The following is a 14,156-nucleotide window of genomic DNA, read 5'->3' as shown; positions in this document are numbered from 1 at the left end:
TAGACTCCGGCAGTTGGTGATGGAGAGAGGCCTGGTGTGCTGTGGTTCATGGGGTTGCAAAGTCGGGACACGACTGAGCAACTGAACTGAACTGAGTGCTGATGTCAGCTGGTTCCAACACCCCAAGGGACCCAAATGGAAACTTTCTGAGGACGGGGCACCTGTCTGTGGTCCCTTACCACTGCCTACAGCAGCAGCCAGCACTGTGTGATTACTCCATAAATGTGTGCTGAATGATTGCATGAATAAATGAACAAACCAAAGAGAAAAGGGACGTGAACAGGGAATTCACTGACAAATATGCATCGAGTGCCAACCTCATGCCTGGTAAAGTCCTTGGTGCTGTGAACAGAATAAAGAATGCAGAAATGAGGGGGAAAAAATCCTGCCTCTGTGGCGAATACATTCTGATGAAGGAAGATAGAGAAAAAACAAAAATATACGTAAATTATAGAGAGTTTAAAAGGCAAGTACAGATTAAATGAAATTCCTGTTTTATGACAAGGTGAGAAAAACTTAAACACGTCTTTCCCAGTTTGAGCTTCTGCATTAGTGTTGTGTGTTCTGTTATCAGCATTAATCAGACCTCCTTTTTAATCTTATCAAGGGTCACAAGTCCTTAGGAGATAAGCTTCCTTCTCAATAGTGATGGTCCATGACCCACTTCCCTCTCATGCATAAATCTAGATGTGTAAACTGTCAAGAATACAGCATTTAATGTACAGATCTGTGTCTCAAAACCATATGTAATTGCGCCTTGACCTCTAACAGGCGAAACAGTTGTCAGAGTGGAAGGAGGCTGCCAGGAATTCCCTCTTTAGGGTAGCTTTTCCTACCAGGAAGGAGACCAAGAGTAAACCTCCCATAAATTCCCTCTCTGGGGGCATTTTATGGCTATGAAGATAGAAAGACCCCTGGCACCTGAATTTGCAAACATTATCACAAACTTATCTCCCATTTGTTCTTGACATCTACCTGCTTTTCTTTTCCCTGACAAGTTAGGTGGATAAATCTCTAACCATTTACCCATTTGTTTAACCACTTGCTTCTTTTGTAAAACTACAATACATGAATACTTTCTCCTGTTAATCTGTCTTCTATTGTCAGTTTAATTCACAGCTCTCAGGGACTAAACCTAAGAGGGTAGAGGAAAAGTGTTTCCTCAACAGCAAAAAATCTAGATGGCTCTTTCAAGAGGTTTAGTCGTGAAGGAGAGCAGAGAGGTGAGGCAAAACTGAGCAGGTAGGTGGGGTTAAGAGTGTTGTTACTAAACAAACGCTGCAAAGGGTATGGAGAAAAAGGAGCCCTCCCACACTGCCCATTGCTGCTTCAGCGTCAGCTTTGTTCTCATCCTCTACTCCCAAAAGGGTAATGTGAGGCCCTAATAGATGAAAGACAGTCTTCCTTGGCTGGGAGGTCAAGACAGGGAGCACCATGGTGGTCATGGGAGGTTCCAAGGGCCACCGGTCTGCCCTCCCAACACACTCACTTCTCTCCTAGCCATGTCACCCGCCTCCTCCCACCTGAATAGGGATGGGGCTCCCCAGCCTTCACAAGCCTCTGCTCATGCAACACGAGATCACTTCCCAAGGAGAAGGATGTAAGATACATGGATGGAAACCCCACTGTCCTGTGGAAGGATGGCAGGGCAGTGGGAGAAGAGAACCAAGGCCCCCTGAAGACACATGAGGACCTCTGCTGTGGGCAGCTGGCTGTGACAGGGAAGGGGGGTGGGGTCCAAGCCTGCAGACTGGCCCCTTCCCTGGCCAGGCCTACTGTGGGGGGGGCACTGGGAAGAGAGGTCCCCACACACACCCAGAGGAAGGCTTGCTATTCTCAAACATCTGTAGTCTGTGTGAAGAAAAGTTCTCAAAAATTTTATTACAAAATGGAACCATGACAGAATATAAGCTTACACATGTAAATAGTATTTACATTATATGCAAAATATATTACAGCTTTAATTTATGAACCGATATATCCTGGTTTTTCTTCTTTTTCTTCTCGGTTTTCTTTGCATTGCTGATTTGCATTTTCACTTGATCTTGTAATTTAGAAAAGAATGCCTGAGATGATTTTAAGGCTTTGTCTTTACCTTCATCCTGAAATTAGAAATAACACAAGGTCATGCTGTAAGGTATTATGCTTAAAGATGAACAAAACCAAATGATTACAACAGGGCATCACGGTGTAAATGTGGAAAAGAACTAGACAGAAGAATTATGACAGCCTGTGTCAATTAAAGCAGAAGTATTATACACATTTTAAACGACTACAGTGGTCTCACAACGTCAGGTGACCATGAGCCCCTGCACTTGAAACCCAAGGTTTAGGCTGTAACACAGCCAGTGCCCACGGCCTTTCCCCTCCCCTCCCTTCCCTTTCCCTCTGTGGGTGGGCTTGGTCACTAGATGCCCAGGTCACCTAAAGTGTGCCATCGGCCCTGTATTCACGCCCCGACAGCTCTCCTCCCCATCCTCACCTTTAGCAGAGAGGCTTTGCCCGTCTTGGTCAGCTGTTTCAGCTTTTCAGAGGCTACTGCTTTGGTATATCTCCCTGCCTGGTCTGGGTTATTCTTTTCAAGAAGTCTTCTCCGCTTTTCTTTCTCCTTTATTTTCAAATGCTTTTGATATTTCTTTTTTCTCCTTTCTCGTTTCTTATCTGTAGCTGTTTTCTCAGCAGCTGTTTTTATATCTCCAGCTTTATTTTTTTCCTATTGAAAAACCACCAACACCACACTCATTAATCTAGCCTAATGACTTCGGAAGCTGTAAGAGAAGCAACTGCATGGACTGTAGCCTAAGTGTGAGAAGCAGCCCGATCCCACCCTGGCTCTGAGGGGCTCTGGCCACTCAGCAATGTAAGACCTGAGAAGCGCTATAAGACCCGGGAGGCACTGTAAGACCCATGACGTGTGCTCTGACGGTGACAGTTCGGTCTGCATACTCCTTTACGAAGGTGGCCTGGAAAGCATGGGTGTCAGGCTTCCCCTCTTGGAGAAGCAGGCAGACCCCATCCTGGGCTCCAGGGACCTGCCTAGGCTGCCCAGCTCTGAGCCACTGAGGGCAGGAAATCTAGCTGGTGAAGGTCCACTTCCTCCCTTTTCTCCTCCACTCCAGCTCAGCCTACGGTAGTAGGCAGAGGCTCTGAAGGGTGGGTGTGGGTAGAGCAAAGCAAGTGAGCACAAAAATGGAGGGCTCTGCTGCCAGGCTGCAGGGGGGATGAGGCCCTGGGAAAAATCAGTCCTCCTGGCAGAAACCACCACCCCTGTGCCAGGCGAGGGCTCCCAAGTACACAAGGCAGGGGTGTCCTGTGTGTGGTATGTCCAGCTCTTCCTAGACCCCCACACTCTGTTCTAGACCATGATTCCAGGACTGATAAGCCTCACGTGGATACAGCAAAAGGGAGAAATGCTAATATCAAAGCACAGCTAAATACATGCAGTTTGTTTCAAGTCTAACATCTTAGCTAACATCTAACAACCTCAAACTTCTAATATTCAACCTGAATTATAACAAGATACTGATGCTAGATATTTGTAATCAGCATTTACAATATTTCTCAAACCTACATCTCATAATAACACCTGATTATAGAAAACTTGTATTTGAATATTCTATAATATTACTAATTTGATTATAGGTGGGAACTGCTGAGATATGCTAGAATAAACACTATAAGCTCAGAGAAAACGATGTTAAATGGAGATCTGACTATAAACTACCAATTTATAGACACTTCTATACTGGCTTCTCACCTTGACCTCCTCTGGGGCCAGGAGGGCTGCGTCACTGACACTCACGGGGGCAACCTCCTCCATGGTGACAGCAGGTAGATTTGATACCACTTTGATCTCTGGAACAGGCTAGAAAAAAGACAACACATTTGATAGGAAGTCAGAAGTGGTCCTCATGTAAAACACTTAAATAGTGAACCTAAAGAAGTATAACATACTTCATGGAGATTATTTAAGATGAGAGGTGTGAGGTCTGTTGGCTGAGCTAGTGGACATGAAGGATCTAACCCAACAGGTAGCAGGCATTGATAAATGCCAGGTACAGACACCACCCACACCCCAAGTCCATCACACAGTGAAAACACAACCAGAGACCAGACAGGGCGAAAGGGTGGGAAAGGAGGAGAGCCTGTGGCTAGGGCTGAGGGTCTGGCAGGGACCGCCAAGGAGATGGAAGTCAGGCTAGACCAGCTAGGGGGCCCAGATCCATCCTGGGACCAGACACGAGCCTTCCACATGGGAGGCCCAACCTGTGGTTCATGGGAAACCCTGCAGGTGTGCATTCTGAACCCAACCAAACAGCGAGTCTCTCATCTGTCATCTACTCCCCGAGATGTCACACTTACTGGCTTGGGGATGAAGTGGAAGTTTGAAAGCGCATCCAACTTTAAGAAGAGGGAGTCCATCATCTTCTGGATTTCTACATGCTCTGGATTTTCTTCCTCTGCTGTTTTTTGCTGAGGAAATCAGTTCAACATCATCAGACTAAAGTGGCGACACAGGACAGAACACTCAAGGACCATGAGAGCATCACCAGTTTCTCGTCATCAGGCTTCAGCTCCAAAGACACTTCCCAAGGTAAGGTCACTGTCACAACTGAACTGCTAACATTTAGAACTTACAATTTAGTGCCCTTAATAGTTAGGCATTGTTGGCGGGAATGTAAAATGGTGCAGTCACAGTAGGAACACGTCTGTCTCTGCCTCCAGAAGTTAAACAGAGCATCACCATAGGACCTGGCAGCTCCACTTTTACGTATATGCCCAAGAGAATTAAAGCAGGTACTCATACACTTATTTAAGTACCTATACACGTATGTCCATGGATACACTATTCACAAAAGGCAGAAACAGCCCAAATACTCATCAACTGTTGAAACTGGATCTGTAAATTGTGGCACACATATAACAGAGTATTATTCAGCTGTAATAATTGCTGGAAAGTTAATAATTAGCTGTGAGAGTACCCGGGGACCAAGAGTGACTGCAAACTACCCCTAGCCAGTGATATTCCGTGGGAGCACTACAGCCCCTCTGCTCCTATAGCCATGCTGCCTCACACTACACAATGTGACCCCAGCTCAGGACTTCAGTCTCTCACACCTCCTGAGCAGTAGGTAGAATCCACAGAACTCGTTCTCTACATCTCCTCCCTGAATGGCAATGGCTTTGCCATAGTGGCCTCCTCACCTGGTTGAGTTTGATGTACTCCTGTTCGTAAATTTCAGCAAGGCTCAATTTACTCTTCTCGTGGTCCAGTGTTAAACGCTTTTTATACTCAAATGCATCCTCTTTAGGCTTTTCTTTGCGTACAACATCATCCCAAGCCTGAAACAGGAAAGGCACATGGAACATAAATTGACAGACAAAATCTGTAACTTCTTTCTAGGGTCCCTTAGGCCTCTTCCTCTGGAATATCGATTATCATTACAGAGTAAGCAAACTGCAGCCAAAAGGAAGGCGTTTTCTCAAAGCAGAGAGGGCATCACTTAACTGTCCTTTTTTGTTTTAAATGCTGGTTACCAATTTGAATTCCACAGCTCCCCGTGGTGGTTTGTCCAACAGTCAAGACAAGAGTTTACTTCATTTCAAATGAAAAGATCCTCTGTGTATCATACCCATCCCTCAAACCCTTCCTATTTTAAGCATACACATCTTACAAAGTCATTTCTTGCTATACATGCCCCATACCCAAGTTTTAGTCTAAGTTTACAAAATAAGATCAGTTTTTAAACAAAAACTCTTTGGTAGGTTTTACACAGTTGAAAACTAGACCCTTCATATGTCACACTAGACACAGTGCCTGGACCAAGGGTCCTGGGTGTGAGCATGTCAAGCCAGACGCCAGTCGCCCTCCAGAGCTTCATCCCACACCACATGAAAGGTTAGCAAGGCTGGGGGTTGTGGGGGATGGCAGAGGCTCTGGCTACTTTGTTCTCCTCAGGAAGAACACCCTTCTTTCTGGGGTGCTAGCAAGGACAGTACCTCACACAACAAAGGTCAAGGATACCTTTGGGGTAGACTTAGGGCTTTTAAACAAAAACTTGATAGGAACAAATATTCTAGGAAAAGAGAGTGCTATTCCTACTCCCAAAATATTCTATTTCTAAATATGTCAGTGAACTTTGAATTAAGTTAAATTTCATTCTTACTGACCTGATCTCTTATCCTCTGCTTAATGATATCCTCTAGTTGGAGAGTGGTCTCCTCTGTGATCACAGGTGCTATAGGATACAGAACGTGTATTGTTAGGTAGATAGAAATGAACCCGTGATTTTGTGAATTCTTGGGCCACCCCACACCTCCCATATCAGAAATGGGGGAAAAGGGACACTAATGTGTGTGTTAGCTAACCTTTTTGGTGCTCCCTGCAATTTGAGAACCACAAAGCTACAAAGTACACACAGTGGTAAATGCTAACACTTTTAACCTGTGCACCTGGGGATGCACTCCTTTATACACTAAATACAATGAAAATTCATTCTGACATAATGGGTACAAGAAAGAATTCAATGAGATGGTCTGGGATTCTGGCTGAAGTCACAATTTAATCACTGGACAGTAACAGCAGGCACTGTAAACAGATTAGCAGCAGGACTCTAATTATGGGTGACACATTAGGCATGACAGTACAGTAGTAATTCTTGGATGGATTAGTGGCCTTGTGGCTGTACGGGAGAATGTTCTAGTTCTCGGGACCAAAGTGTCATGATCCTGGGTACTTACTTTCAAATGACTCGGGGGAAAAAAAGCACACACACACAGCCACACATAAACAAGGGGAGAAAGCAAACACGGCCAAAGGTTAACAATCGGCAAACCCAGGAGAACGGCACACATCTGTCCACTGTACTCGTCTGCAACTTTTCCGTATGTTTGCAAGTTTTTAAAATAAAAAGTTTGAAGGAAAGAAATATTACTCCAAATCTATGAAAACCACCGAAAAGGGTACGTGAACACCTGTGGAAGCCCAGAGGGCACACGCACCCATGCGCACGGCGTGGTCGAAGTGCAGGGTCTCTTCCAGGAGGCTGTTCTCGGGCCGCTTCTGCGCTGTCACTTCTCCTTGAAGCTGCCAAGGTTTCTTCTCCAACAACTCTTTTTCCAAAGATGCAATTTTTTCATTCATCTGAGAAAGAGACAGAAAGAGTTACCACACATTTGGAAACAGAATTAGACATACAGGTGAGTAAAAGCAACTAATATTTTTACTAGTGCGAGAGCAAGAAATGCATTGTTCCTGAATAAAATCCTGCTTTGTCTTTGCATTTTTTTAAGGATGGCAGTAGTGACTTCTACTCCTATCTGGAGATAGGATAAGGAGCTATAAATGACCTCTTTCCCGCACTTGTTTGAAATGTTATGTTTACTATTTACTCACCTCTCCCAGAAGCATTTGGGTGTATTTCTGGGCTCTATTCTAGTGAAACTGACCTATTTTATTTATTCACAAACCACTATCAACTTAATTATTGGAGCATTCCAAGACTAAGTAATTTTTTATTAGAGCATCAGTATCTGATGGAGCCTGACCCTTCTGACTCCAGGCTTCCCAGGTGGCTCAGTGGTAAAGAATTCACCTGTCAGTCCCTGGGTTGAGAAGATCCCCTGGAGGAGGAAATGGTAACCCACTCCAGCATTCTTGCCTGGGAAATGCTATGAACAGAGGAACCTGGCAGGCTGCAGTCCATGGCGTGGCAGAAGAGTCACACACGACTGAGCACATACATACTACTCCCTTGATCCACACCCACAATCCAAGTTATCTCTAATGTCTAAAGAGGTGGCATCTATAATGACTTCATGGTGTATAAGATGACAGCATTTTCAGCAACCTTACCAAATTATTTTTCCTAATAGCTTTCCAGTTCACCTGCTTGGTTTTTCTAGTTCTCTCTCCAAATATGAAAGCTTTCATTTCAGTTTTCTTATCTCCTACTAGTGTTTTCTTTCATAGTTACCCTGGATGAGTAACACTTCTATAAGAATCTTAAGTAACAGTGGTAATGGAAATAAGTCTTATTCTTGATTTTTAAAGGGATGTTTCTAGAATTCCACCATTAAGCAGGATGGCAGATTTGGGCTAGATACACTTATATTTCGCTAGAAGTGAAAAAAAAAATTAGGAATGAATATTGAATTTTACTAAACATCTTTTTTTGACACATATGAAGGTGACTATATGATTTTTCTCCTTAACCTACCGTAACAAGTATTAAGTTAAATGAATAGATTTCCTAATCCCGAATCAAGAGGACAAGGCCCACACAGCTATGGTAGCGTTACTTTTTTGCATTTCCACATCACTATTCACAAGTGAGACTGTGCGTGTTTCAATGTTACATGTCAGGTTTGGGTACTCGTGTAATCATAGCTTCACAAGAAGACAATTTGGAAGCTTTACTCTTCATATGCGGGAACTGATCAAACAGTACTCAATTATCCACTTCTTGAAGGCCTGATACAATTCCCCAGTAAACTAAACCCACTTTTTTTTTTTTTTTGGGTGGCAGTGTAAGGAGGGAAGGTCACCAACTCAAGGACAAGTTTCTCATTTTCTTTCACTTTTTTTCCTTAAAGACTTTCTCTTCAGGGAACAATCTGATAATCATAGATTTAACTCAGATTCTCTTTTTAAAATAATGCTCTTGATATCCTTGGTATCTTTGGTTATTTACTTATTCTCATTTCAAGTTGTGTGATATAATTTTAAGACAGTTAAATGATAAAGCCCAATGTCTGGAGCCAGGCTATATCTATTATTTTCAAACAACATTTTGTCTGACAGCATGTCATAAGGGAATAATTTTTTATCAACTTTGGAAAATGTGTTTGAGATGGTATTAATTAGATTTCTGGCTGCATGGCACCTCACAGATACAAGCAATTGAAGCGGTTACCAGAAGAGGCTCATAGGACAGCCAGTTACGAAAAAACCTGTCTCAGGTATAAAGACAGCAAGGACACAGAAACAAGTTTGATACATGGGCTCCATACTGAAAGCCACAGGTTCGGAAATGCAGCACTGAATTTTGTAAATTAGCTGCTTCCCACATGGTTATCTCTATGCACTGCCACAGAGAGCAACAAGATTTTTTTTTTAAAGGATAATTAGGTGTACCATCGAAAAAAACAAGCCCCCTGCCATACACACACACACAAAACCAGGGCAGATTAGTTAGTAGTTTGAGTTCGACAATCACTGTTAAACATAATTTAAAAATCCCTTAAATTTCCTAATTATTACCTTTTCTTGTCTTTTTTCAAAAGAGGACTTGACTTCATCAGAGTCTTTCTGTACATTTAAGACATTTTTATCTTCAGTGTCCTCATCATTGGGCAGAGCAAAGGTCACTCTTTTCGAGGTTTCTTTATGTTGTTTACTGTCTCCACTTTCTTCAAGGTCATCATCTTCATCCCTATGAGACCAAAACACTTATGAAAGGAAATATACCAGTTTTCATTAGAAAATCAAAAAGAAACAAACTTAGCAGTTAAATTTCTTTTGTAGACAGTGCAATTAAATATTCAGAACTTCCAGTATTTAGGTAAAATAGAACAAAGTGTCCAACATATAGAAAACAAATTATTCATCAATCTATAATACAGACTTATCTCACCTAAGTAACAACAGGGTATTTTTATTGGCACAGAAAACAAATCAGAGCTCCTGGTAAGGAAGGTCTGCCTGCTACTGCCAGTCAGGCTGATTTGCACTAGGCCGTCTCTGACGTCCCTTCAAATTTGGTGACTTCCTCTGGCTATTCTGAGACTGTCTGACCTTACAGAATCCCATTTCTTAGGACAATCACATCTGACGACTAGTAGTACACAGATGACTGGGCAGTTCCAGCTTACAGTGTAAAGGACTCAAAATACTCACATCTCAGAAATGCTTTCTTCTCCTTCAGTAATCTCTTCCTCTTCATTTGAAGCCAGTTCATTCCCATCGTCGTGGACACTTGCTACGTCTTCATCACTTTCAACTGGATCAAAGAAATCTTTGTATTTCAGGTTTCTGGAACTTTTACCTGACTAAAACAAAAATGCTTTTAAAACCTTTAATCAAGGATAGAAAAATACATTAAATCACGCATAAATGTGTATGCATACTGTGTAGGGGAAGTCAGCAACTAATAACACTACTACAAAACCCTAAGAACTATCAGAACACAGCAAACTGAACGGAAGCACACATTCATTTATAACTGAAAGACAGAGCACCACATTCTTCTCTCCAAATCTTCTAACTACAAGTATTTCCAAAACATCCCTGACTACATAAAGTATACAAATATCTTCTTTCATTCTTATTCTTAGTGCTTGGTGAAAATCCATGTTTGAGGGAAAATTCTGAATCTCCGTAACATGTGTGACTATGGTTCTGAAGCTACAAAGGAGTGTTTCATGATAAGGAAATGATGGCTTTGCTTTAATTTCTCCAGTCCCTCCCTTTTTTTTAACCTGATCTAAATATTTCACTGATACCCTGGTGAATTTTGAAGTATTTTAACCCTCTTCTGGAGAAATAGAACCCCATCTCATGTGATGAGGCAAAAAGAACACTCTGTCCTCTCCCCAAACTTTACCTTAAGATCTTGGCCCCCAAACAGTCCTTCATCTTCATCGGAATCCATATCTTCAAAAAAATCAACATCATCTTCCTCTTGGTCATCTCTGTGTTCCTCTTCCTTTTCCATGTTTTCTAAAAAGGTCTCCATCTCAGAGAGCTTGAAGAATTTATCATCTACTATGGACTTTTCTATTGGTTTCTGCTTTGGTTTAGGCACTCTGCTTTGCACCTTGCTCTGACGTTCCAGTTTGCTGATATCAAAATCAAGATCAGAGTTCTCATCACTGAAATCTGGGCTTTCCCTCAGATGCAATTTGCTTGAATTTGTGGCTCTCTGATCTGCATCAGGATCATCAGCACTCAGGTCTGACACTTCCTCCTCCTCTGCTTCCTCCACCTCCTCCTCCTCTAAATCTTGTTCCAGGTCCTCCTGGCCAGCAGCCTCCAGCTCCATCACATCCTCTTCACACTCCTGCTCTTCACTCTCTGGGAGAAGACTGATGTCTTCATCTTCAATGGTTTCACTAACTGCACTCTGGAAGTGCTGTAAAATTGGTTCATTTTGCAGTTCCAATTGTTGCCAAATCTGCTCATCATCGAAATTATTTATCATCAATTTTTCTAAAGGACTCCCATGTTTCCTGTCATTCTCTAGTACTTTATTAAAGTCATAAAGTACTTTTGTTAAAGAAGTAAACTTCGATGCCAGTTCATGTTGAATGCTGTTAAGAGGCAGGGAGAAGGAGTTAAGTGAGATTTATAGAGTTAACAAGTTCACAGCACTCAGAAATGAAAGGAAAAGAAAGGCCAACACATGTGCAAAATCAAATTTTTTAAAAGTTGAAGTACTGCTTTACAATATTATATTAGTTTCAGTGATTCAGTATTCTTATTGATTATACTCGATTAAGTTATTAGAAGCTAATGGCCAAGATTGTTCCATTGCCATACAATATATCCTTGTTGCTCATCTAGTTTACACATGGTAGTTGGTATCTCTTAATCCCACACTCCTATTTCATCCTACAGGTCCCACTCCCCCCCCCAGCCCCCAGCAACCACTTTTTGGTTCTGTATATTTGTGAGTCTGTTTCTGTTCTGCTATATACATTCATCTATATTTCTTTTAAAATTCCACATGTAAATGATAACATACAGCATTTGTCTTTCTATGACTGACTGCAACAGGCATAATATTCTCTAGGTCCTTCCAGGCTAAGGCACATGGCAGGATGAAATCTCCATTTTAAGAATGGATTCTGGCCCCCAAGAGTGTACTGTCTTGCCCAAGAATTGCATTAGTATATAAAAGGTGACAACCCAGTATCTCTGAATCTGCTAGATTTCAGGCAGGGAACCCATTACAGACCTCTCTGCCTAGAGATAAAGAGTGAATCTTCTGGATGAGGAAATGGCAACCCATTCCAGCATTCTTGCCTGGAGTCCCATGGACAGAGAAGCCTGGCGGGTTACAGTCCATAGAGTCACAAGAGTCAGACACGACTGAGCGTGCATGGAGTGTATCTTAGCCTTAAATTCTCAACTCTGCTATATCACAGGCCACTCCATTCAGTCAGTCCACAGTCAACACCTGCTGTGGCAAGAGTGGTCACAGAATAGCTGTGACATCTGAGCTGATACCTATCTGTAAGATGACAGTCTGACAAAAATCTGGAGACACATATTTCAGGCAGAAGAAATAGCAAGAATAAATTTCCTAAGACATAAATGAGGCTGGTGAATCTGAGGAGCAGAAAGGCCAGCTTGGCTTGAGTGTGGTGAAGGAGGCAGAAAGAAAGGTTAGAGAGATGGGTGGGAGCCAGATCATGCAGGCCTCAGAGATAAGAGGCTGTTATTTTCATAAGTGAAGGTTTTGGGTACTTCCCTGGTGGTCCACCAGCTAAGACTCCACACTTCCAATGTACAGGGCCTGGGTTTGATCCATGGTCAGGGAACTGATCCCTGACCTGCCGCAGCTAAGAATTCACATGTAGCAACTAAAGATCCCTAGTGCTGCAACTAAGACACGGTGCAGCCAAATAAATCAGGAAATATTGAAAGTAAATAAATGAAACAGTACAAATATTTTAAAATCTTTTTTAAAAAATTAAAGATTTTAAAGCAGAGAAGCAAAATGACCTGACTTAGAGAGATGGCCTGCCAAGGAGAAGGAATGAAATGAAGGTGATCAGGAGGCTGATGCAGGCAAAGGATGCACAACTGTGCTGGGATCAGAGCTGCGATAGTCAAATTCGGAATATGGTTTGGAGATGTAACTGACAGGATTTGCTAATGAACTGGATGTAGTGGAGAAAAAGGAAGACACTGAGGAAGTGGCTTGGTTTGCGTCTGAAAAACTGTAAAGATACAATGTGATAGGGAAGGCAGGTGGAGAGAACGGGGAAAGGATCTCAGGGAGGGCAGAGAAGCAAACAGAGCAACAGTTCATTTTGGACAGACTGAATCTAAGATGCTGAGTGTACGGCTGTAGTTGGCTGTGAGCCTGGAGCTCAAAGGAAAGGTCGGGCTTGAAATACAAGATCTCTATATAGTCTTCGAACAAAAACACCAAGAGCTCGTGCTGGGAAGGGAGATTAAAGACAATCCTAATTTTCAAGAGGTTCAGTCGTGGGGTGGATAGATAAGCAATGAGTACTTTCAATAAAGCCTGATGATGAGTAAGTAAGCACTGGGTGCTCTGGGAACAGATGAGAGAAAGAGCACGCCACCCGGTGCGTCTGTGTGAAGGATGAGGGCATGGAGACCTCGAAACTGTAAAAACCCAGGTTAGTTTGAGTTCAGCAGCACAGAACTGAGAGACCCACAGAACATAGCTCTTAACTATCTAAAGAAGTGTGACAGGCCAGGGGAGCGCAAACTACCTGAAACGTAAAGGAAAAGAGCTCTCCCCTTCCCCTAATCTGGAACTTGCCCGGAGCCCGCAGCCCGCGTCCACGCGAGTCCTACGCCGCCCCAGAGCCCGGGATCTGGGCACTTACGTGAGGAAGCACTCTGGCCTGTCGGTGGCTTTACCGACCTCCCTCAGGCACCGCTCCAGGGTCCGCCGGCGCCAGGCTGGCGGGGCCATGGCTTACTGCCACTCCGGACACAGCGCCGCATGCAAAGGAAGTGAGCCACCGCCCGGAAACCGCGCCGCAAAGATTCGCCCCCCCGCGCGACTGAAGCCAGGAAACTAAGGTTCCGCGGCGCACAGGTTCCGGACCCATCTCCAGCTTCAGCCAATGACGGCCCGAGAACTTTAACCGGTTTTGCGCAGGGTTGGGGCGCGGGCCTGGAAACCGAAAGTCGCCTTTGGTCAGCTGGATGAAATTTCTCCAAACTTTTTGTTTTGTATTCCTGAGGGGCCCACAGGAGGTGTCGCGTCCTCCTTTTAAGTTTCTGCTTTAGACGCACTCGGTGACTTCAACATTGTGCTGTAAAACAGAGGGCCCGCCCCCCGGCACACACAAAAACGCAGCACACTCGCCAGACCCCGGAGATTTTGTTCGGCTCTTAGCCTCGTCTGTCCCGCCCCTCCGGGCTCTTGCCCCGCCCCTAGCCTCGTTTG

General features: G+C 43.5%; 1 protein-coding gene across 1 annotated transcript; it reads right to left on the bottom strand.

Moving 5' to 3' along the window:
* Window positions 1–1,856: 1,856 nt before the first annotated feature.
* On the bottom strand, window positions 1,857–14,066 carry MPHOSPH10 (M-phase phosphoprotein 10). The gene is made up of 11 exons (XM_061158860.1): window positions 13,588–14,066; window positions 10,605–11,310; window positions 9,899–10,050; window positions 9,263–9,434; window positions 7,003–7,144; window positions 6,172–6,239; window positions 5,206–5,343; window positions 4,363–4,473; window positions 3,758–3,865; window positions 2,483–2,713; window positions 1,857–2,102 (listed from the first exon to the last, which is right to left on the bottom strand). The coding sequence occupies exons 1-11, from the start codon at window positions 13,674–13,676 to the stop codon at window positions 1,953–1,955; spliced, it is 2,067 nt and encodes a 688-aa protein (XP_061014843.1). The 5' UTR covers window positions 13,677–14,066; the 3' UTR covers window positions 1,857–1,952.
* Between the last annotated feature and the right edge of the window lie 90 nt (window positions 14,067–14,156).

This window comes from Dama dama, chromosome 13 (assembly GCF_033118175.1).
Source record: "Dama dama isolate Ldn47 chromosome 13, ASM3311817v1, whole genome shotgun sequence".
NCBI classification, from domain to species: Eukaryota; Metazoa; Chordata; class Mammalia; order Artiodactyla; family Cervidae; genus Dama; species Dama dama.
Note: the sequence above shows the minus strand (reverse complement) of the source record. Positions and strands in the feature narration are given on the sequence as shown.

What these genes read in the sequence shown, in the direction of transcription:
- MPHOSPH10 (XM_061158860.1), bottom strand. Translation starts at nt 13,676, where the DNA reads ATGGCCCCGCCAGCCTGGCGCCGGCGGACCCTGGAGCGGTGCCTGAGG. An exon ending in AGCAGAGGATAAGAGATCAG is followed by an intron (nt 5,344 to 6,171) that starts GTCAGTAAGAAT and finishes TTCCTGTTTCAG; the next exon opens with GCTTGGGATGATGTTGTACG. An exon ending in TGGCCCCAGAGGAGGTCAAG is followed by an intron (nt 2,714 to 3,757) that starts GTGAGAAGCCAG and finishes GTTTTTCAATAG; the next exon opens with GAAAAAAATAAAGCTGGAGA.